This window comes from Megalobrama amblycephala, linkage group LG11, assembly GCF_018812025.1.
Source record: "Megalobrama amblycephala isolate DHTTF-2021 linkage group LG11, ASM1881202v1, whole genome shotgun sequence".
NCBI classification, from domain to species: Eukaryota; Metazoa; Chordata; class Actinopteri; order Cypriniformes; family Xenocyprididae; genus Megalobrama; species Megalobrama amblycephala.
The window spans coordinates 17290224-17314475 of NC_063054.1; the positions used below are offsets into that span (position 1 = coordinate 17290224).

The following is a 24252-nucleotide window of genomic DNA, read 5'->3' on the forward strand; positions in this document are numbered from 1 at the left end:
AGTGACAAAATGCTTTACGGTAATTCAAAAACAATGTATATATTATGTCTTTATAAGACAATTTCGAAAATTACCCACCTCCATCGAGTGTACTGTATTTGCAAATTACCCACCTCCTCTTTCTTGTACTGTATTTGCAAAACTACTGCGCTGGCGAGTGTTGTAGTCGTTGTAGTCCAGAGCTGTGCTTGGAGTATTTATGACAGTGTCATTCACTGAAGGAAACTATAGGGGGAGCTTCGCGAATCTTGCTTAGTTCTGCTTTAAAACACAAATGCAGCTACTTCCAATCATAGTAGCCTAGACAACAAGCTACAACAACCCAATTTTCCTCAAATGTGTTTTATAATAAATTGGTCTCTATGAGCAGGCGGCGGAGATACACGCCTGAAGGGACCGTCTGAAAAGTGCAAAACCCGAAACCCTTTTGCTCATTTTATATTACGAAAAATACTCAATAACTTCACTGTAACATACTGTACTGGCACCAAATTCAGTTCATACATCACTGCTCTCCTGCTGGTTATAGGTACTACAACACTTAGTTTGGCAAGTAGCACTTAAAGGCCTTTTTTACACAAATGATGTTGGTACACAGCTTACATACAACAGCTTTTGCATGATAATGGCTTACTGGATTTGATGTCATTACAATTTATTTAATATTTTTACTAATAAAAGTTACGTTATTATTATATTATTTTATTTAATAATTAATAATCATAAACGTTATGCATTTTTTTTTTTTTATCAAACTAAGTGTTGGGTTTTGCACTTTTCAGACGGTCCCTTCAGGCGTGTCTCTCCGCCGCCTGCTCATAGAGACCAATTTATTATAAAACACATTTGAGGAAAATTGGGTTGTTGTAGCTTGTTGTCTAGGTTACTATGATTGGAAGTAGCTTCATTTGTGTTTTTAACAACGTTTAGCTCACGAGTTACTAATCTAAGCTCGAATCTGTGAATATATTGCCAACTGAACTGCTTGACATAAGCTCTGACTGCATTTCTTCATTTTTGAGTCCAACAAGTTCAAACTCTATGAGCCGCGCATTATTTGTGTGCATTATTAACGTATGTTACTAACTGAAACACTACTGCCAGCCAGCGGGACATTAAAGAGGAAGTGTTTGTCCGAGTTCACAGCAAGGGAACGATTATAACTTTGCGAGGGAACGCAGACATCTTTGCGTGGGAACGCAAAAGTTTTGCGTGGGAACGCAAAACATTTTTGCGAGGGAACGCAAAATATCTTTGCGAGGGAACGCAAAACATCTTTGCGAGGGAACGCAAAAGATTTGAAAAAAAAAAAATTCCTCCCATCCCAATTTTTTTTCCACCACCACGTAAAATTTCCTTCCTTCCCTTTAGGGGCTCCGTACATTTGAACCCATAGTGTATATTTTAAATAACATTTTGCTACTTGTGATGTTTGCCCTCTAAAATGGCTGCCATAGAAATAAATGGGAAATGCAACAAATATTAAAATAAAGTTTTACAGCAATTTTTTTAGGGTACAATATACAAATCACCCACAATTAAGAGGCCTTTGATTAATATGTCTCCAAATGCAAAACCTACTTTCCATGCAATTGATTTTAAATACCTTTGCTCTGTTTTTACCTAAAGCACTATATTAATTGGAAATTATATTAAATATTTTTCTAATAAAATTCAAAATATTAAATATTATTTTTTTTAAAATATAATACATTATTTTCTTTTTTTTTTTTAAAGAAAGAAAGAAAGAAAGAAAGAAAGAGGGGGAGAGAGGAAAAATAGAAAAAAAAAAAAGTTAAGCTTATTATCTTTGGTCTGTTTTGACCAAAGAGGATCACAAGTGTGACCCCAAAGTGAGGAATCAGAGGATCAAACATTAAATATTCACATTCTTAAAAAAAGTTTACTCAAACATGGATATTTAGTCTTTATAAACATATTTTGATTCTGTAGGGCACAGTTGTCTTTGGCAGTTTGACATCAGTGCTGTTTGATGAGTCCGAGTGGGAGACTCCTCACTCTTTTAACCCGGGTCACTTCCTGGATGCTGAGGGCAAATTCAGGAGGAGAGATGCCTTCTTAACTTTCTCTATAGGTACAGGGAAAAAAAGAGATGTTTTAGTAATCTACATTTATATGACGGTTTTGTATTGTTGTGCTGCAAAAAGAGAAGCTTAATATTTCTTTCTTATATAAAAAGGAATCCATTATGAGTAACTGTAAAATGAACAAACTTTCTAAATGTGATTCAGACATAATATAGGTGGGTTTTTTTTTCCTTTCACAGGAGAAAGATTGTTTTTGTTTGATTTTCAGGAAAGAGAGTGTGTCTTGGAGAGCAGCTGGCACAGATGGAGCTGTTCTTGTTTTTCTCCTCTCTGCTGCAGCGCTTCACTTTCTCTTCACCAGCAGGTGTGGAGCCCAACTTCGATAATTAATGGGAACCACTCGATGTCCCAAACCATACAAATTATGTGCAGTGCCACATTAAGACTAGCAACACACACAAATATGTGATTATGGATTGTGTGTGTTTCTGAGAAATGTAGAGAGATAATGTATCCTTTTCTTTTTTGGAAAATTGTGGGAATGGTCATTGAGAGTAATTCATTGTGGTAAATGGGTGGATTGGAATGGGTGCAGTGTATAATATTTTTGTATTTGCAATAAAATGTATAATTTGATATGATATCTGAGTATGAAATAATGAGCAGGATTCCTCTGAAATTTTCAGGATTTCCACACTTATTTGACCAGTGACATTTCCTGACCTTCTCAGTCATTTGTAATTACTGGATAAGGACTTTTAAAAATCATTTCATTTCAGACATAACCCTTAAAAAATGCACAAGCTCTGTCATTTTGTTTCTTTTTGTCTTTATAGTTGATCAAGACAAAAACTCAAACTAACGTTTTTGATTAAAAAAAGTTGTATCCTTCATACCTTGTCTTGTGATGCTGTAAAAATATGAATACTTATAACAGTAAATAAAATGGTAGATTATAATTTCATTGCTGATATATTGTTTAAACAACCAACAGGTGGAAGAAAACTAAATAAGGAGAGGAAAGGTGAAAGCTCCAGATAAACATTCTGCATATTACGTAGCCTTTTAAAGCATCAAGTGAATTTGTGCCAAGAAAGGCAGTCCAAGGACATCAAATTAATGCAATGAGTAGATCATGTAAACATCGTAAAAAAATCGCGGGTTATTTATTCGCTGTACCTAAATCCAAACACCGAACCTGCCTAACAGTCCAAAAAAAGGAGCACCATGGACCCGTTGCGTCTTTACGAGTGGATCGATATCAAGGCTGTTTTGATATTTTCTTGTGTGTTTTTACTGTTGAGTGATTATATCAGGCATAAAGTGCCAAAAAACTTTCCTCCTGGACCATGGGCTTTACCGATCATTGGACACCTTCACCACATCGCTTATACGAAGATTCATCTACAGATGGCAAAGGTAAGCTAAATGCAACCTTATTGTATTTTTGTTTGGTTATCTGTGACGGTAATATAGCCTAATTCAAAATTCGAAATCAAAAGTGTGCTGAATTTCAGCAGTAGCCTATTTAAACTATATCTATATAGTAGGCCTATATTTTCAAATCATATTTTGAAGTTTGCAGAAAAATATGGAGACATTTTACACATTCGAATTCTCGGACCAAGAATTGTTATTTTGAGCGGATACAAAAGAGTGAAGGAGGTCTATACACAACAGGGTGATAACCTCGCTGATCGTCCGGTGTTACCAATGATTAATGACATTTCCGAAGACAAAGGTCAGTCTTGTAAAATTTAAAAAAATACTGAAGTTATGATTTGCTGTAACTTCACACTGTCTACACCAGACGCGAGCGGCGCGACGCGACAGAAGAGAGTAAAGGGGACGAACGCGAAAAAGAGGCATAATGAGGAGTTTTGCGGGAGCATCAGACCAACTGCAACATAAGCAATTAAAGACATTTGAGATGATTTTAGTCAAAATGGTACTTGAAAAACAAAAGAAATTCAAAATTAATCAATTTCAACCAAATATGGCATAATTTGCGCCTGTTCTCGGTATGACTCAAAGAATCGAGACCAGTGTCATTAAAGGGTTAGTTCACCCAAAAATGAAAATTCTGTCATTTATTACTTACCCTCATGCCATTCCACACCCGTAAGACCTTCGTTAATCTTCGGAACACAAATTAAGATATTTAGTTGAAATCCGATGAGTGGGGGTTCAATCTTCAACTGGCTGGCGGTAGCAGCCACTGACAGGTCACATGACCTGGTGGCAGCTGCCAGTCTTGATTCTGGCAGGTCTGTCAGCTGTGGCTAGCAGAGTGTAACGCGTTCCCTATTTCTATCGCTGCATGGAAATACATAATTTTATTATTATTAATATAACATTATGACTCTATTCTTTTGTGTGGTTGACGTTTTAGATGGGTTTATCTCAATTAAAGCAGTTAAATGACCGTGATCTCAACTGGCGGAAAATGACGCTTAGCCCAGCCTGCCACTGCTGAGATGTGAGTAATGCAGTTCTTTAATAACTCTCGCTGCATGAAAATAGCCTACATAATTTTATTATTAATAATCTAATATTATGACTCTATTCTTTTGAATGGTTGACGTTTTAGATGGGTTTATCTCAATTAAAGCAGTTAAATGACCGTGATCTCAACTGGCGGAAAATGACGCTCAGCCTGCCACTGCTGAGACGCGAGTATAACGCGTTCTCTAATAACTTTCGCTGCATGGAAATAGGCCTACATAATGTTATTATTAATAATAATATTATGACGCTATTCTTTTGTATGGTTGACGTTTTAGATGGGTTTATCTCAATTAAAGCAGTTAAATGACCGTGATCTCAACTGGCGGAAAATGACGCTCAGCCCAGCCTGCCACTGCTGAGACGCGAGTATAACGCGTTCTCTAATAACTTTCGCTGCATGGAAATACATAATTTTATTATTAATAATAATATTATGACGCTATTCTTTTGTATGGTTGACGTTTTAGATGGGTTTATCTCAATTAAAGCAGTTAAATGACCGTGATCTCAACTGGCGGAAAATGACGCTCAGCCCAGCCTGCCACTGCTGAGATCACGTTTTAGGTGGGTTTCTCTCCATTACAGTCAAAATGACCGTGATCCTGACTGGTTGCTATGATACTTCTCTGGACGCTCAACCAGCCGCTCCCTCTCTCTTTAAGGATTTTTTTCGCAGCTAGTGTTTTAAGTCTGTAATAGGCTACTACTACTAATAATAATAATATTAATTTTTAAAAAAGCTGCAAACTTAAACGAATTTGTGATTAATTCCTTGGGATGAATCTTTCATTTTTTTATCTTTAACACTAGAACCGCCACGGGATAAATTTTAGCCTACCCGTCGCTGTTTTTCAAATGTAGCCTACATAACAGGTTTTCTATAAAACATTCAAGTCTCCCAGTCATTGACTTTTACTAAAATTGTGTAATTTACAATCCCTTGGTGTTAAAAATTGTTTAGATAAAACCAGATCATAAAACATTTATAGGCTACCTAAGCGCCACGCGGGTCAAATTTACCCGCTATATAATGTCTGTATTTTCTCGCTGTCATTTTCTGTTTCATAAATAAAGTCACAATGAGTAAAAGCCGGCGATTTATGGATGCCGAAGAGGTAGAAGCCCTAAATGCCGTGAGTGAAGGAGAGTCTGATGGATGACAAATTCAAGCGTGCAGCTTCACCTTAATTATTTATATAAGGTTTCACGAGTTCACACTTACAAATAAGTCAGGTAAATAAATTGGTAAACGTATTTGGCGTGCTGTCCGGGGAGAGGGCTCCGAGCTCGGTAATCGGCCCGAACACAGAGCTACCCCAGGACGCGCGTCACTGATCTCACCACCATCATACATCCTATGCAGTGTGGGGAATTATTAAGCTATTGTTCATTATTGTCTATAGGCAATTTTAGTAATTTATCTTAATATATGATTAATTATAATATTACACCACCCAAATATGTATTTAATTCCTTCTAATTCTCGTTGTCAGCTCAGACTTGTTTATCTTGACCGTTATGAAAAGTGATTAGTGTAGCCTGCATAAAAAGCCTTTTAACATAAAACAACAGGACAAAAATATAGTTGATGACAAGACATAATCATTTCATGACTTTAGACACTTCTTTGTGAAGACAGTGACATAATACAGTGAAATAATATGTTCTTTAGTCATATAAATACAGGTGTAATGTGCGTGGGTAAAATTTACCCGCATGGCGGTTTTAGGTATACAGCGACCCCCGGCGGTTCTAGTGTTAAACTGAGTGTCACGTAATTTTTTGAATAAAGATGTTGTTTGTAATTTTGTGTGTTAAGTCTTAGATGTCAAACTTATAGACTTGTCAGACTTATCGTGTAGTCAAAAATTCCAACTTCACAGAAGATGGTATAGACAACAGGTCAGGACAATATGATACGATGGGTCTAGCAGACATCTTTATGGTAGGCTAAAGCCAATTATTTTTAACAGACTACAAAGTACAAAAAACCAACCCCTTGGGCTGTAGCCTACATATTGGGTCGTTGTATTGGTTTTTTCTCGTTGTTTTTTTTTTTTTTTTTTTGGTTATAACCGAACTTTTGGTTAACCCTTTAGTGTCCACTACAGTGATCAAGGGTCACTGGGACATAAGGTCAAATGGGACAGTATAATTAATTTTCTCATCTGATGAGTGAAAATAAAAACTTTTTTTTGCTGAGCATATCATGTAGGTGGGCGGGGCATGCATCAAACAGGAAGTTGACCATAAAATGCATGAACTGAGGAAAATGACATAAGCTTTTTGTAGTTTTAATAGTGTACAATAATCATAGCTATATTGTACAAACTTTTGATGGAAACATATGATGCACTAATCTGTAAACATGCTTTAATATCATGTTTCTATTTTCAGAATTAGGTTGGTTTTTTCTTTGTTTGTTTTTTTGTCACATCATGGGACAGTAGCTAGAATTTTGGGTGATTGGGACAGTGCTTAAATGCTTTGCTAATCAAGAAAATTATTAGCCTTGCAATATGCTCTATATGCTCTATATCAGTGTTCCCAACCATGTACAAGCCCTAATCAACCACTAATTAACTAAATATTCATGAGCTAGATTTTACTAAAGTAAAATTTTACTAAAGTTCCGCTAGTTGAAATCACGGTCATTTAACTGCTTTAATTGAGATAAACCCATCTAAAACGTCAACCATTCAAAAGAATAGAGTCATAATGTTATATTAATGATAATAAAATTATGTATTTCCATGCAGCGAGAGTTATTAGAGAACGCGTTATACTCGTGTCTCAGCAGTGGCAGGCTGGGTTGAGCGTCATTTTCCGCCAGTTGAGATCACGGTCATTTAAAGGCAGGGTAGGTAAGAAATTTTGTTCCAAATTTGTTTAAACTTTCTATATATATACATGCAAAATTAAAAGAGTATAAAAATCGAGTGACTCTAGACCGTTTAATCTGTATTAAACACAGCTCATTATTTCCATCCGGGACGAAACATAGGATTGGCTTAAGCGGCTGTCACTCTCTCGCAACCATGGCAACCACCCTTTTGCCACACATGACCTGCCCACTTGCGCGCGCACGTTTGATTTGGGGAATTCAAGAGGCATGGATCCTAGGAATACCAAAACAATGGCAGAGAAACAGCAAGCAAAATTCACAGTACCGGCCTATGCAGTTAGTGAAGGCAAACCAGGCAAAAAAGGAAGACAGTAACAGTACAAGAAAAGGCAATGAACAAAAAGTCTTTGGATAAACAAAGAAATAAAACGCGAGTTAATATCGGCGTGGCTTTCCAGCGATGGCGAGAACTGAGGGAACTCAAGGGGCTGAAAAGTGACTCCTTGATGGCTTTATTTCTGCTGGACAGGTAAATCTTTCTTTTTGTATTTTGATCATACATATTTTTTTGTTTATTTTTTTATGAAGCATGTGTCATTAGCACACGTAGCTGCGTAATATAGCTAACATAACATTACTTAGCGAGCCGTAGTAGAGACGATAAATAATCTATAGGCCTAGCACAAGATGATAGCTATAGTGTTGAATTGTGCATAATTTTGCTTTTAATTATAAAGTTATTTTTATTACATGTGATTCTGACATGATGTCACTACATGCACTGTGCTCCTTCCTCTCCGCTCGTCTCAGGTAAATAATGCGTCTTCCAGCTCAGTGGTCGGAGTCGCACGTTCATGCGTTTTGGGGGCGTGGCTTTGGAAGGAGCCCAGAAGGGAGGGGGTGGAGTGAATGGAAATAATGAGCTGTCTTTAAAACAGTCGTGAGAGGTCTACAGACACTCGATTTTTATACTTTCTTTTTCAGAGTACTTACATTTTAAATATGTATTGATATATAAATAAAGTTTAAACAAATTTTGAAAAAAAAGTTTTTTATAAATTTTTTACCTACCCTGCCTTTAACTGCTTTAATTGAGATAAACCCATCTAAAACGTCAACCATTCAAAAGAATAGAGTCATAATATTATATTATTAATAATAAAATTATGTATTTTCAAGCAATCTTGATAGACAAAACGTGTAAGTGTCATAACCCTTTGTTTAACACACAGCTTATTTTCTGCGATTTTCCAAAAGTCATTGGGAAAAATGCATAGGCTTTCAATCAAGGGAACCCGTGCGTCGCTAACTTCCGGGTTGGCCTAACTTACAAAAACACGTCATCCCTGGGGTACTCTATTGATACACCGTTTACTATTTGATGAAACTATCATAGTTAATGAAGCCCAAGTGCCACCTACAGGCCTATTATGTGAAGTGTATGCTGGCAAAATAGTGACGTGAAAGGGCTTTATTATATTACCATTTTTGTACCATAATTATGCAGCATTATGAAAAAAAGTCTCTTAATCTCATCCTGCATTTATTTGATAAGAAACAGCAATAGTGTGGAATATTATTACAATTTAATATAATGGTTTTCTATTTTAATATACTTTAAAATATAATTATTCCTAAAATTTATGCTGTTCTTTTTTAACGTTTGATTCATCAAGGAATCCTGGGGGGGGGGGGGGGGCGGAGAAGTATCACAGGTTATCAAAAATATTAAGCAGCACAACTGTTTCCAACATTGATAAAAAAGCATTAGTATGATTTCTGAAGGATCATGTGACACTGAAGACTATAGTAATGATGCTGAAAAATTCAGTTTTGTTTCACAGAAATAAATTATATTTTGAAGTATATTAAAATAGAAAGGCATTATTTTAACTGTAATAATATTTCACAATATAACAGTTTTTTTTTGGTATATATTTATACAGTATAAATATATATATATATATATATATATATATATATATATATATATATATATATATACAGTGGGTATGGAAAGTATTCAGACCCCTTAAATTTTTTACTCTTTGTTATATTGCAGCCATTTGCTAAAATCATTTAAGTTCTTTTTTTTTTTTTTTTACTCATTAATGTACAGCACCCCATATTGACAGAAAAACACAGAATTGTTGACATTTTTGCAGATTTATTAAAAAAGAAAAACTGAATCACATGGTCCTAAGTATTCAGACCCTTTGCTCAGTGTTGAGTAGAAACACCCTTTTGAGCTAATAATTTTGAGTCTTTTTGGGAAAGATGCACACCTGTTTTTCACACCTGGATTTGGGGATCCTCTGCCATTCCTCCATGCAGATCCTCTCCAGTTCTGTCATAAATATATATATAATTTTTTTTAAAAATTAGTTTGTTGTAGCTAGGAAAATATTTACGTTGAGATAACCTGATAATTTTAAGTTAAATGTATAAATTAGTGTACTCAAATGTTTCAAGTTAAGAACAATAAAAATGTATGAGTACAAAACTTTGAGTTTCTTAACTTAAAAATTCTCATTCAAATTTTTGAGTTCTGACATCTTATTAGGGTTTACAGTGTCCACCATGCACCACACCAGACTGCCAATAATAAACCCTGCTTCAGTGTCATTCTTCCTCTATGACCCAAATGAAGCACAAGAACATGATTAAGTAGCAGTAATTTGCTTATAGTGAAATTAATTAAAAAACATACCCCATTATCACCCATTATTGCTGCAGAACTCAGTTTACCTTCTCAGTTTCTTATGAGTAATCTCCATGATGATATTGAGTTTTATGCTTTGATGTTTTGTGCCTCTATATTTTAACAGAATTTTTCCCTAAACATGAGTGTTGTAATGTGCTTTAAAGGATTAGTTGACGTTCAAATGAAAATTACCCCAAGCAAGCTTTACTCACCTTGAAGCCATCCTAGGTATATATGACTTTCTTCTTTCTGATGAACACAGTCTGAGATATATTAATCTATATCCTGACACATTCGAGCCTTATAATGGCAGTGAGTGGGATCAATGAGTATGAGCTGAAGAAAGTGCCTCCATCCACATCCATCCATCATAAACGTACCCCACATGGCTCCGGTGGGTTAATAAAGGCCTTCTGAATAAAGGTCTTCAAATTCTCAGTTACTATTCACTCCTATTATAAAGCTTGGAAGAGCAAGGGCATTTTTAATATAACTACGATTGTGTTTTGCTGAAAAACGAAAGTGATATACACCTAGGATGGATGAGTAAATTATAGGATAAGTTTCATTTTTGGGTGAACTAACCCTTTAAATGCTGTAAGGTATTTATTTATCATTACTGCGAAATACATAGGAATATCATATATTACCTGATATTTAAAACTGAAATAGGTGTCTTAAAAAAACAATTTCTGTGACAGCTGTAGTTTCTGTAAACTTGTGATTTAAATTTTACCTCCGCTGACATTCTGCCAGTGTCAGAAGTTTTGAGGCACAATCCTGTTGTGTAGCTTCTCCTACAAAGACAATCAAATCAAAAACCAATAGGAGCGCAGAACCTGATGACACAATTAGTGCGACAACAACAAACCACCACCTGGCTCAGCAACGTCAGGTGACCAAACTGCTTATGTTGATTTGACTGAGCTATCTGCTGATAAAATAGCTGCTGCAATTTGAATAAGACACATTCTGTTTATGTTGGTACATACTATTAATTCGGTTTTAAATGGTAAGGTTAATCATTGCGATTCTGATTTGTCTTTTCCGGTGTTTTATTCAGCTAGGCTTTTTTGGCCTGTGATGGGTAAATGCATATGTTTTTTTGAAATGCTAATATTTATGTGTGATGTGTTCCAAGGAAGACATCTTAAATTTGTGAACTCAATTTTATGAGCACTGTCATTGTTTGTGAGAGATTATGAATAAGATTTGACTCATATGGTATTAGAGTAATATTTGGAGTTAAAAGCATTGCAGCCTTCATTTACATGTGATGAATAAACACTGAAGTTTGTTTTGCAATACTTTCTTGCCTATTTACAGTTTTTTTTTTTTTTTTTCATTTGCTTTGGTACTAATTTCACAAGTAAGCTATACATTTTCAAAACTCTTAGTACAAAACTTCAAACTGATCACACTTGTAACACAGCTAGTCATTGTTTCAAAACCTGATCTCATGCTTTCATTCTAGCTGTACATATTTTCATTCAGCATAATCATTGTTTCAAAACACAAGATCGTTGTGATATGTAATGAGAACATTTGCTTTAATCAAGAAACACAGCAGTATGATCTTCTTTCAGTTTAGTACTTTTAACAATCAGTTCATTCAATAGCAAACAATGTTTCAAATCACGCTTGTTGCTGAAATAATTACAGTTACACAGGATACAGATACCACATTAGAACATATACTTACATTACCTAAATTACATAATTGACATAAAATCCATGTTTGTAATAGTATCTATTCAGTGTGTTATCAAAAGGTGTGAAGTATGACACTGTCATGAGGTTTGTGTAGAAGAGAGTTTGCTGGCAATACATTAAATGTTCTCACTGTACCATATGACTGAATCTATACTATAGTTGATCTTTACAGATGAAGGGTGAGTTACAGTAATGTGGCAGTCTCTACCATGATAATCTGTTTACAGTATCACATAGCGTACATACTGTAATGTAAAATGCTGCATTTGATGCTATCTCTCTGTCTTCTTCTGATGTATATCTGATCAATCTGATGTTATGAAGTCATTGACTGTTTTCCTGTTTTCCCTTGTACTCCTTCCTGCTCTGTTTGCAAATTGCAAATCTCTCTGTCTCACACACACACAGGTTTGTTTTTGTGAATTGTGGGGACATTCCATAGGCGTAATGGTTTTTATACTGCACAAGGTCAGAATTTACTGGAATTACTATTACCATACATTTGGTCCCTGTACCATAGGGAATACCATGACCACACACACAAACACACACACTTTGAACATAGTGGTTATAATCTAAGATAAATCACTTATAATGTAAAATAAAAATTAATTGCTTGTGATTATCCATGTCAGAAATTGCAAACAAAGTAGAAACTATATCTATACAATCAGCATCTATAGAAATCACCAAATGTTTCATTGATTAACTATTAAGATCATTTGGATTAAATTATAGAGAAATGTATTAAACTGAACGAAACGAGATGCAAATTAAAAGTTTGATAGTAATTGCATTATGAAAGGCAGTCACTGTGAATGAAACATTTAAATAAATGAAACACTTATTTTGCGTAGTGAAAAGGATACTTTGTGATTTTGTGTATGTAAAACAATTGAAAACATGATGAAATGTTTGAAAAATGTTCACTTTTGATGATCTGTTGTGATATTAGTTCCAAGACTTTTGAAAATTTACCAATTGCTTGTCCAGAGCAATTTAAAAAAAAAAAAAAACGAATGATTCTAATGTTGAAGTCTTTACTCACCTCTAGATGGCGCCCAAATTTAATATTTCCTAATTATTTTTGCAGTCACACTTTGTGACACTATAGTGCTGAAATGACACATAATTCTTAAAGATATCAGATTTAATTTAATTTGAATAGAAATTATGAAAATAAAAAGTATTATATTATATTAATATTATATTGTTATATAATATATGTTATATATTATATGTTTTATTGATTGAAATCTGAAAATCTGAAATGTTTCCTCAGTCTTGAGAGGGCACACAAACAGTTCAGCACATAAACATAGTGACATGAGAATATGATTTTCATATTATTTATTATCATGACAAAACCTTGCTTATATTTGCTGACTAATACCTCTCTCTATGCATTATCAGTTTAAAAACATGAACTTCATCCCCTGACCCCACAATCTGAAATCTGTGCCAAACGGTAAATGATTCTGTGATGTGTAACTTGACCTTTTCTCTGTTTATTTATTTTTTTCACCTGGAACTAGGACAATGTTCATCCAACACTGGTTTTTGTATACTAGGCATTACTAAGCATATTTATGCATGTTTGATATATGAGAACTAAAGCTGTTTTCTCTCGCACCCTTTAATCAAACATGAATTGCTGAACTATTGCATTTAAGTGAGTCAGAAAAAACGGTCATAACCTCCAGTGATTTGTTTTCTCAAAGATTTAAACAGATCAAATGTTATATTAAGTAAAACATGTAAAATATAATTGTTTATAATATTGTTGATTTCCAAAGTGAATATGATTTGTTCAGCGTGCCGTTGCATGGATCTTGAAGGGGTGCGGGGTGCGTGTTACTCCTATCACTCCATCGAGGTTGAGCTTTTCACCCTCTGCGGCTGAAAATCGAAATTTTTGGAACAAACTGACAAAGAATAAGAAGAGCTCCATTCTAGCAAGCTGCTCCCCCAAACAGACCCTCTTTCCTGAGAGAGAGACAGAGTGTGAAGACGTTAATGTAAATAAACATTTTAATAAGTTCATAATGTCGGTTTGACTTTCATTTACACTACCATTCAGAAGTTTGGGGTCTGTAAGATTTGTAAATATTTTTTTAAAGAAGTCTCTAATGCTCACCAAGGCTGCATTTATTTGCTCAAAATACAGTAATACAGTATACATTAAATGTAATTTATTCCTGTGATGGACAAGCTAAATTTTGCCATTACTCCAGTCTTCAGTGTCACATGATCCTTTAGTGATATTTATCAGGATTCCTTGATAAATAGAAAGTTTTTTTTTTTTTTTTTTTTTTAAACAGCATTTATTTGAAAAAGATACTTTTTGTAACAACATAAGTCTTTACTGTCACTTGATCACTTTAATGCATCCTTGCTGAATAAAACTATTAATTCCTTTAAAAAAATCTTACTGACTCCAAACAGTATTGTAGATGACCGAACAGTATTGTAGATGATTCATAGTAAAGTTCTTTTCTTGTTTCTTCTCTCACTTTACCTGCAGAAAATGGCATGAATGCATCCCGCCTCACAAACTTGCCCTCCTTGTCTAAAAAGTGCCCTGGATTGAACTTATAGGGTGTCTCCCATTCATTCTCATCAAAGAGAACAGAGTGCAGTATGGGCAAAATTGCTGTACCCTGGATTAAACAATGAATCAGAAAGAGTTAGACTTTATATTGTGACAAATTACATCATTGATCTTTCAAAGTGAAACATCAATCAGCCACATTCATCTCTTTTGGAAGTGATATAATATTTACAATATGAAGATATGCATAACTTTACGGTGATCACTCACCTTTGGGATGAAGCACTCTCTAAGGGTTGTGTCTTTGTCAGCCACTCGTAAGCCATTCATTGGTACAATATCTCCAAATCTCAGAATCTCATGGATGACCGCCTCAGTGAAGGGCATGTTGGCCTTATCGGCTATACTCGGCTCCCGTGAGCGTCCAATCACTCTGTCTATCTCCTCATGGACTTTTTCTACAAATAACACCATATATTCAAATGTCAGTTCCATAAGTATTACTACTTATATGCATAGATTGTTGTTTTACCTTGTACTTCTGGGTAAGTGATGAGGTATATGAGACCCCAACATAATGTGGTGGATGTAGTTTCAGTCCCGGCCAGAAACAGGTCTAGAACACATGGAACAAGGTTCTGTTCGTCAAAACCGTCTGCTGTTTCATGTGGCTTCTGGTCAGGGATAGAAGAAGTCAAATAAGTTGCTGTATTCATACAAATAAATGTGAGTTAAAGAGGCTAGTTTGTAGTCATTCTGTCATTTTAATAGTTGTATTACCTCCATCATTTCAATAAGGAAGCTGTCGATGTAGTCCCGAGGCTCTGAGGGGTCCAGTTCAGCCTTGTGTTTGATAACAACCTCTCTTACAAAGGCATGTAATAATTTGTAGTTACTGAACATGTCATTGTGTGGCCCTGGAAGGTGCTTCATAATGCCTGGAAATGCTTCATAGAGCTGAAAGAAAAAAAAAAAAAAAAAAAAAAAAAAAAAATATATATATATATATATATATATATATATTTTTTTTTTTTATTATTATTTTTTTAATATTTATTCTAGTGCTGCATGACCACAATTAATGATGGGTGATTGAATAGATTTATCAAAGGCAATCTTGTTGGTTTTTAGGGCCTTCTTGGGCACTTTATCCTAAAATTAGACCTTTTTCCAATCTTTGGTTGTAAAATAGCTAATTGTGACTTTTTATCTCACAAGTCAGAGGAAAAAAGTCAGGAATGGGTGATATAAACTCGCATTTGCACAATTCTGACTTTATATCTTGTAATTTGAAGTTTTATGGAGCCCCTAAAGGGACATGGTGATATATAAAAATATATAAGGTAGGATACATATTTCAAAATATATTTCAGTGCTTTTGGGTTCTCTTGCAAAAGTTTTGCGTTACCTTGATAAACTTTACCTTCGCTCGCAAAACGTTTGCGAGGGAACGCAAAAGCATTGAAAAATATTTTTCCTCCCAAAATCCTCCCTTCTTTTCCATCACCATGTCCCTTTAGGGGCTTCGTAGAGTTTATATCTAAACTCGGAATTGCAAATTGTGAAAAAAGTCAAAATTGTAAGATGTACATTTGGAATTGTTAGAAACAAGCTTCCAGGACAATTATCAGAAAGAAAAAGAATTCATTTACCTGCCCCCAAATGGAGCCCTCTAATTGAATGCTTTTAGAAATATATTTTAGCATTGTCCTGAATTGGTGGTCAGCATAATCAAATCTCTGACCGAACACCATTTGACAGATGATATTGGAAACAGCATTGTTGAACAGGATTGTTGGGTCAAAGGCAGCTCCTGAGAATAACAAATATGAAATGAGTTCTCATTATTTACCTTGAACTGATGCTGATATGCAAACGTGTACTCACCATACCTTACTTTATTCAGGACTGTTTACATAACTATGCATGATATTAGGTATTGTGTACCTTTCTGCCTGTCCATCTCATCCAGCAGGAAGCGACTCTCTTCGCAGATGGCCAGCTCCATTGTTTTCTTTCCCAAACCAAAGTTCCTTAGTGTTGACAGAGCAAAACGTCGTTGCTTCTTCCACATCTGACCATTACTGAAGAAGAGTCCAGCTGCAGGGGTGCAAATAATCAGCATATAAAAGTGAGGGTACAGAATAGGGCCTAAAGTTTTTTTTCCCCAACAAATGATCAGAGAAAATAGGTATATAAACTTCAGAAAATATCGATTGTCAACCTTGGGGGTCAATCTAAATGTTATATAGGCTGTGTTGTTTTCTACTCATTTTCTGTGACTTTATGTGAGCATTTTTTTTCAAACCCTGTTACCAAGATTTGGGACATGTGTAAATACTGCTTAAAATACTTATTTGAATAATAGAAATAAATATTAAATAACATCAAGCTAGTTTGGGAACATATGTTAATTATACAACCCGAATTCCAGAAAAGTTGGGACGGTTTTTAAATTTGAATAAAATGAAATCTAAAAGACTTTCAAATCACACGACCCAATATTTTATTCACAACAGAACATAGATAAAATAACAAATGTTTAAACAGTGAAATTGTACACTTTTATCCACAGGGACAACAAATGGCTGAAAAAGCAAGACATTTTGAAAAGATTCAGCTGGGAGAACATCTAGCAACTAATTAAGTTAATTGATATTAGGTCTGTAACATGATTAGCTATAAAAGGGATGTCCTAGAGAGGCAGAGTCTCTCAGAAGTAAAGATGGAGATAGCTCTCCAATCTGTGAAAGAGAGCGCAAAAAGATTGTGGAAAACAATGTTCAATGTTCCTCAATGTCAGTCGATGTTCCTCAACGTCAGTCCTTTATTGGATGCCTGTGGTCTTCAGGCCCTCATACGACACTGCATCACTCATCGGCATGATTGTGTCAATGACATTACTAAATGGGCCCAGGAATACTTCCAGAAATCACTGTTGTAAACACAATCCGCCGTGCCATCTGCAGATGCCAACTAAAGCTCTATAATGTAAAAATAAGTCATATGTGAACATGGTCCAGAAGCATTGTTGTGTCTGTGGGCCAAGGCTCATTTAAAATGGACTGTTTCAAAGTGGAAAAGTGTTCTATGGTCAGACGAGTCAAAATTTGACATTATTGTTACAGATATTATCACAGACTCTGTGTCCTCTGGGCTAAAGAGGAAGGAGACCTTCCAGCGTGTTATCAGCTTCAAAAGCCAGCATCTCTGATGGTATGGGGGTGCATAAGTGCATACGGTATGGGCAGCTTGCATGTTTTGGAAGTCACTATGAATGCTGAAAGGTATATAAAGGTTTCCAGAGAATGTTTATTTCAGGGAAAGCCTTGAGTATTTCAGCAGGACAATGCAAATCCACATACTGCACATAAGATGACCACAAACTCTTCAGCAGCTGGAAACCTATATTAGACAAGAATGGGACCGAACACCAAACTCCAGAAATTCTTTACCTCAATGCCCAGACATCTTCAAACTGTTTTGAAAAGAAGAGGAGATGGTAAACATGCCTCCGTCCCAACTATTTTGAGACCTGCAGCAGGCATCAAATTTGAAATGAGCTCATTTTGTGCATAAAATTGTAACATTTCTCAGTTTAAACATTTGTTATGTTATCTATGTTCTATTGTGAATAAAATATTGGCTCATGTGATTTGAAAGTCTTTTAGTTTTCATTATATTCAAATTTAAAAAAAACGTCCCAACTTTTCCAGATTACTACAAAATAGATCCATCCATGGATCCGGTCACAACCATTTAACCTACCATTGCCCGAATAGACTCGTGTTTGCACTGGACTGTAGGGCCGGTCCACAAAGTTTTCAGCTTGAGTCATCAGGGCCTCTTTCACCATTTTATAACCAGTAATGAAGACCACTTTGTCTCTTCCTAATCGCAGACTGAAGATATTGTTGTAGGCATGGCCTAGCTGTAAGACAATGTTTCAGAGGCTTGAGGCATGTGACTGGAACTAATGCAAATCATTTGGTCCATAAATGTTTTTTGTCAGCAAACCGCAAGCATGAGCTAGAAGACATGATACATGTCAGTGTTATAGAATTATACCTCTTTTTTAATAAAACCATTTATTTCATTTACATCTAATTTAAGGTTTTTTTATGTTGCTGAGGCTTGTTTGCATGAGTTAATTTTTATATTTTCTTATCAAATATTAATTATTGCTAAGTGATATCCACTATCAAATAATCTCTTCAAACAGGTCATAGGCCATAATGCATTTTATGTTTTTCTAAATTAATAAACACTTTTTCCTGTGCAATATTGTCTACTCACCTTTGTCAGATATATATGTGGCTCTTTGGAGTCAATGTTGAAAATGTTTCCTAGAAGTGGAAGAGAGAAAGGGCTTGGTGGGTAATTCGGTGGGTTTCTGTTCTTCAGGTAGTCTGCCACTAAAAGAAAAGCCACCACGAAGAGCAATAGTCCCTTAAAATCTAGAATCTCGAGAATTGCAGTTACCGCCATGACAAGCAAAGAAGGAAAATGTGAGGTTAGCAGAATATGTCGAACAAGCAGTCTTTGTCCCTCTGTTCAGCCTGCCACTCCCCTCACATGGGAGGTTTTGAACACAGAACGCACTCAAAGTTACACAAGATCATGTTGGATTAGAATCGCACCTGTTGTGTGAGAGATGTGAGAATGTCAAATGTTGGCATGTTAAAGACATGTTTATGAGAAGTCTCAGATTGAATTATTTCCTCCGCATGAGTGAGAAGAGCAATGAGGTGGACTTTTGGAGTTTATGCCTTGCAGGTTCATTTATAACAGAGGTTAACTTTTGCCACAGTATTAATGAATCCTCCACACACCTTCATTCATCCAGTGCTATATTTGCTCTTTGGCTTATCCAGTGTAAAGAGGGCACACAAGTTGTCAGTGTAAAACACATGAAGGTTTTGACAGTAAATTTAGGAGCTCAATCCATTACATAACATATTTAAGGTAATATAATCAGACTACTTTTGGATTACTTTTAGATTACTCTTGACCTAACTCGTTTATCACATTGATTTGAGTAGAATCCTGTACCATATTGATATACAAATACAAAGTGAAAAAAAAAATATTCCATTCTATCAAGATGAGTTGCACAAAGGGAAACAGATGAAGAGTGTAAATCTGAAATACTGGTTTAATAAACAATCCACAGGAAGACAGGCAGTCAGGTGCAACATAGGATGGTGAACAGACAAAGACAGAGTGAACGGGAGGAACTAAATAGCAAACATAACGAGGGTAATTAATGGGACACAGGTGATAAATTAATGGTAACAGATGTTGGCGGGAAACTGAACAAAGGAACATGTGACAAAGGGAACATGTGACAAATGAAACCAAACTGAAGTCCTTATGAACAGAAACTAAACAGACTGTGACAGTACGCCCCCTCTGAGTAGGTGCGACCTCACGCCGTAAAAAAAACAAACAAAATAAACCAAAGAGGGAGGGGTGTTGGAGGAAGACGAAGATGTGGCGGAGGGCTGGAGAGAAGGGGAGGTGACGGGATGGCAGCAGCCAATGAGCTTGTACATAGTTTGTATAAGTAAAAGTCCCAGAGTGTAACCATACATAAAAGGAAGCTGTGGGTGATATTTCTTCCAGATAAGTTGCCATACTGCATAAAATCCATCCTCGCTCCTTCATCTCGTGTGAGCGCAGAGCTTGTATGGCAGAGGTGCCTGTGTGAAGCCCACCTGGCTCTCCAGACTGGGCTCCTCACTAGAAGGAGGGCTGAAACTGAAGGTCTGAAGGAGGATGGTGAGGAAGATGAACAGCTCCATGTGTGCGAGATACTCTCCTGGACACTGCCTTTTGCCTGTCAGTGTATCACAGTTGAACAGATGCATCAAGGTTACTTGGCTGAATTACACATTTTGCAGTCCAAAAATATGTTTTAACAGACAGGTACGAGTGACTAAGATACAGCAGAAATAAGCAATAGATGAACTGTACCTGCTGAGAAAGCAAAAAAGGCATTTCTCCTGCAGAACTGGCCCTCAGAGTCTAGAAAGTGTCCAGGGTTAAAGGTGTCTGGTGTTTCCCATTCATGTTTGTCATACAGCACTGACGTCAGATTAGTGATCATCACAGTACCCTTAATTCAGCACAAAAAGGAATAAATATATAGCATAGACATATTTTTAAACATTAAAAATACCACAGTGATCTTCTTTTACCTTTGGTATCAAGTAGCCACCAAGAGTTGTGTCCTTTCTCGCAATTCTAGCCATATTGAGAGGCACAAGGTTTGCTTTCCTGAGAACCTCATGAATGAAAGCGTTGGTGTAAGGCATGTTTGCCTTATCGGACATAGTAGGTGGATGGGAGCCAATCACCTGCTCAATCTCTTCTCTGATTTTCTCTAAGGAAACATTTTATAAACATTGTTGAGAAACAACAATGCACATTAAGTAGCAAGCCTGTTTCTATCCTTTATTACTGTTCATGTTAAGTACTGTATATAATATACTTTGAATGTCCGGGTACTTGATCAGGAAAAGCAGAGCCCATCGGAGTGTGTTGGTTGTTGTTTCAGTACCACCCTCAAACAAGTCCACCATGCACCACACCAGACTGCCAATATTAAATCCTGCCTCGGTGTCATTCTTCCTCTATGACCCAAATGAAGCACATGAATATGAATATGTAGCAGTAGTGAAATTAATTAAAAATATACTTTGGTACATCAGCCATTATTGCTGCAGAACTCAGTTTACCTTCTCAGTTTCTGTCAGGTAGGCATCAATGTAATCTCTAGGATTGTTGCTGTCCCAGTCTGGTCTGTGTTGCTCGACCTTTTCTTTCAGGAAGTTTGATAACTCTTGATAGTTTGAGATTATTGTCTGATGAGGTCCTGGCAACCACTTCATTATACCCGGGAAGGTATCATGCAGCTGACATGAAATCTTTGTTATAATGATGAGTAATCTCCATGATGATATTGTGTTTCATGCTTTGATGTTTTGTGCCTCAATATTTTAACAGAATTTTTCCCTAAACATGAGTGTTATAATGTGCTTTAAAGGGATAGTTCACCCAAAAATGAAACTTTGATGTTTATCTGCTTACCCCCAGGGCATCCAAGATGTAGGTGACTTTGTTTCTTCAGTAGAACACAAATGATGATTTTAAACTCCAACCATTGTGGTCTGTCAGTCGTATAATGCATGTCAGTAGGAACTTTGTCTATAAGAGTAAAAAAAAAACATGCACAGACAAATCCAAATTAAACCCTGCGGCTCGTGATGAGACATTGATTTCCTAAGACACAAAACTATTGGTTTGTGCGAGTTGGAGTTAAAAATCATCATTTGTGTTCTACTGAAGAAACAAAGTCACCTACATCTTGGATGCCCTGGGGGTAGGCAGATAAACCGATAAATCAAATTTTAATTTTTGGGTGAACTATCCCTTTAAGTGCTTTTTTAGATGCATACAATATCAAAAAGTTGTATTTTTTATAAACAAGCTGTATTTTCAATTGGCTCTACCTGGTTCCACACAGATCCTGTAAGAAACACAGACTCTGCACTCATTTGAAGACGCTTCTGGAAATCCACATCATCATACTCATATCGATGGCCGAACACCAGGCTACCGATAACATTGGCCACTGCATTGTTTATTTTGACCAGAGGGTCAAAAGGGCAACCTGTGTGTCAAGGTAAAAACATTGACAGAATGAGTACTGAATATTGTGTTTTAAGACACTATACAGAAAATTTCTGTGAAATGCTAGTGCAAATTTGGTGTATTATTGTGGTGCTTTCAGGCCCATGGTTTGTTATTATCTCACCTGACCTCATTCTTGTTAATATATGAAATGCACATCAGTGCAACTCTAATTGCCCTGAAAACTGTAAAGTGTCATTACCCATAAAAATACAGGTTCCAAAAGGGTTTTTTACAGCAATACCATTTAGGATTCCCCCCCCAAAAAACCTTTAAGTGATCAGTTCTTAGAAGAACCACGTTTTGCTTAATGTAAAGGACATTTTAAGAGTCTAAAGAACCATTTTCCACTATAAAGAACCTTTTGTGCAGAGGAAAAGTTCCATGGATGTTAAAGGTTATACATGGAGCATTTAACATGACCAATAAAGAGCCTTTATATATAAGAGTGCATATGGGCACTTACCCTGTTCTTCTTTAAAGGCTTCACACAGGAAGTAGCACTCTCGTTGAATATGTTCTTCTAGAGTCTTCCTCCCCTCTCCAAAGTTTTTCAAGTGACTCATGGCAAACTGCTGTTGCTTCCTCCATGAGTAGCCATTGTTAAAGGACATTCCTTTTTCAGTCAGGGGTCAGCGTCAAAGACAATGGAAGAAAAATGTGTTTAGACCTGGTGTACAATCAAACTAAATGAACACTTTGCTAATCTGCAATGAAACTGTATAACTGAATGACAATAACCATCTATCTTGCTACTTTGATTCCATATATACTGTTGCCTTGTGTTTCTTTTCTTGAAAAGGTTGGTCTGCTTATTGGTATTGTTATATTACTAAGTATTAATAATTTCATATAGTAGCTGATACACCTACCTCTGCCTTTATAAAGTGAGTCAAATAAAGGTGAAATAGGGCGGTCAATGAAGTTTTCCCCTTGAGTGATCAAAACATCCTTCACCATTTTAAACCCAGACACATACACTATTTTATCATATCCATTTCTGAGGCTGAAGATGTTTCCATACTTCTCAATCAGCTGGGAAAAAAGTAATTAGATTACTATAAACAAGTAGAAGATGTGAAAATATAAAAATCATGGGAACCTGTATTTTTAGATTTTTTAAAATATTATAAATAGATATAATTAAATATAGTTAACCATAAATTATATATATTATATATATATTAAATCTTAATGTTTTATGATTATTTCAGTGTCTTAATTAATTCAAGAGTGCCTCACCTGGTCCACAGTTTTATAGTTAACATCAGTGAAGACATTTCCTAGGATCGGTAGCGGCCAGGGTCCTGGTGGAAAATTTGCTGGATCTTTATTTCTGATCATATCTATAAGCAGCAGCAGTAAAAATATCAAAAACAAGCAGCATTTAAAATCCAGGCACTCGTATAAGGAGTTTAAAATCATGACTGAGTCCATAAACAGCAAACTCTTCTGAAGTAAACTTATTTCAGCCAGACTATTGTGAATAGGGTGTGTGTGTAAGAGAGTTCACATGCATTTTTTATCTGCAAAACAAGTTAATGTGGATCTCAGTCAGCAGCAAGGGGGCATACGAGCAGTTTAGGAGCCGTTATGTAACAATGTTATGTAATGTATGCATGTCTATAGTTTCTAACAAAAAAAAACCCTTCCCCCTTCCAACCTCTGTGTGAACTACTACTCAACATTCCAAAAGAATCTTTACCAAGAACAAGTCATTAATAATGACTGAATTATACAGTTGAATTACAGACTGAAGAGATAAGCCACACATGCATGCAGACAGCAGATATGAACATCTGTGTAATCGTTACTATGTTAAAGTGTTTTAGTTAGACAACATGGTTCTTGATGCATAACAGCACAGTCTGTAACACTACAGCTAAAACGTGTAATGTACCATATGAATGCTCATGGGTGCTTGCATCTGCAGGGCCTTGGTTTCTGAATGATTAAGTAGTCTAGTGGGTTGGGAGAGGTAATAAGACACCCTTGTTTTGCTCTTTTTCTCTTATTCTCTACAGAAATGTACTGTAGGCCTAATATGTGCTGCTCCATTTTCACAATATGAGAGGTTTTTAACTTTTAACATTGCATAAAATTAATACAATCCATTAAATTCAGAATTTACAGTTGACTGAACAAACAAACCCATTAAAAATGGGACAAAAGAATGTGAACCCTCCTC

The 24252-nt window shown here is 35.8% G+C and overlaps 2 protein-coding genes, 1 long non-coding RNA gene and 1 pseudogene across 4 annotated transcripts; 1 reads left to right on the top strand and 3 right to left on the bottom strand.

Moving 5' to 3' along the window:
* Positions 1-24252, bottom strand: part of LOC125277845 — a 58883-nt pseudogene that overhangs the window by 14537 nt on the left and 20094 nt on the right.
* On the top strand, positions 1735-6506 carry LOC125277859. 2 transcript variants are annotated; one of them, XR_007187005.1, is made up of 3 exons: positions 1735-2095; positions 2288-3467; positions 3627-6506. It is a non-coding gene; the product is annotated as an uncharacterized LOC125277859 (long non-coding RNA). The 2 variants fall into 2 exon arrangements; XR_007187006.1 differs by having other exon boundaries at positions 2317-3467.
* On the bottom strand, positions 13154-18940 carry LOC125277847 (cytochrome P450 2J4-like). The gene is made up of 9 exons (XM_048206380.1): positions 18666-18940; positions 18138-18300; positions 16317-16469; positions 16022-16182; positions 15150-15326; positions 14902-15043; positions 14640-14827; positions 14337-14478; positions 13154-13804 (listed from the first exon to the last, which is right to left on the bottom strand). Exons 1-9 carry the CDS (start codon positions 18855-18857, stop codon positions 13629-13631), a joined length of 1494 nt encoding a protein of 497 aa, XP_048062337.1. The 5' UTR covers positions 18858-18940; the 3' UTR covers positions 13154-13628.
* On the bottom strand, positions 19505-23895 carry LOC125277853 (cytochrome P450 2J2). Its single transcript, XM_048206388.1, has 9 exons — positions 23307-23895; positions 22937-23099; positions 22531-22680; positions 21884-22044; positions 21110-21286; positions 20863-21004; positions 20570-20754; positions 20346-20487; positions 19505-20208 (listed from the first exon to the last, which is right to left on the bottom strand). The coding sequence occupies exons 1-9, from the start codon at positions 23499-23501 to the stop codon at positions 20033-20035; spliced, it is 1491 nt and encodes a 496-aa protein (XP_048062345.1). The 5' UTR covers positions 23502-23895; the 3' UTR covers positions 19505-20032.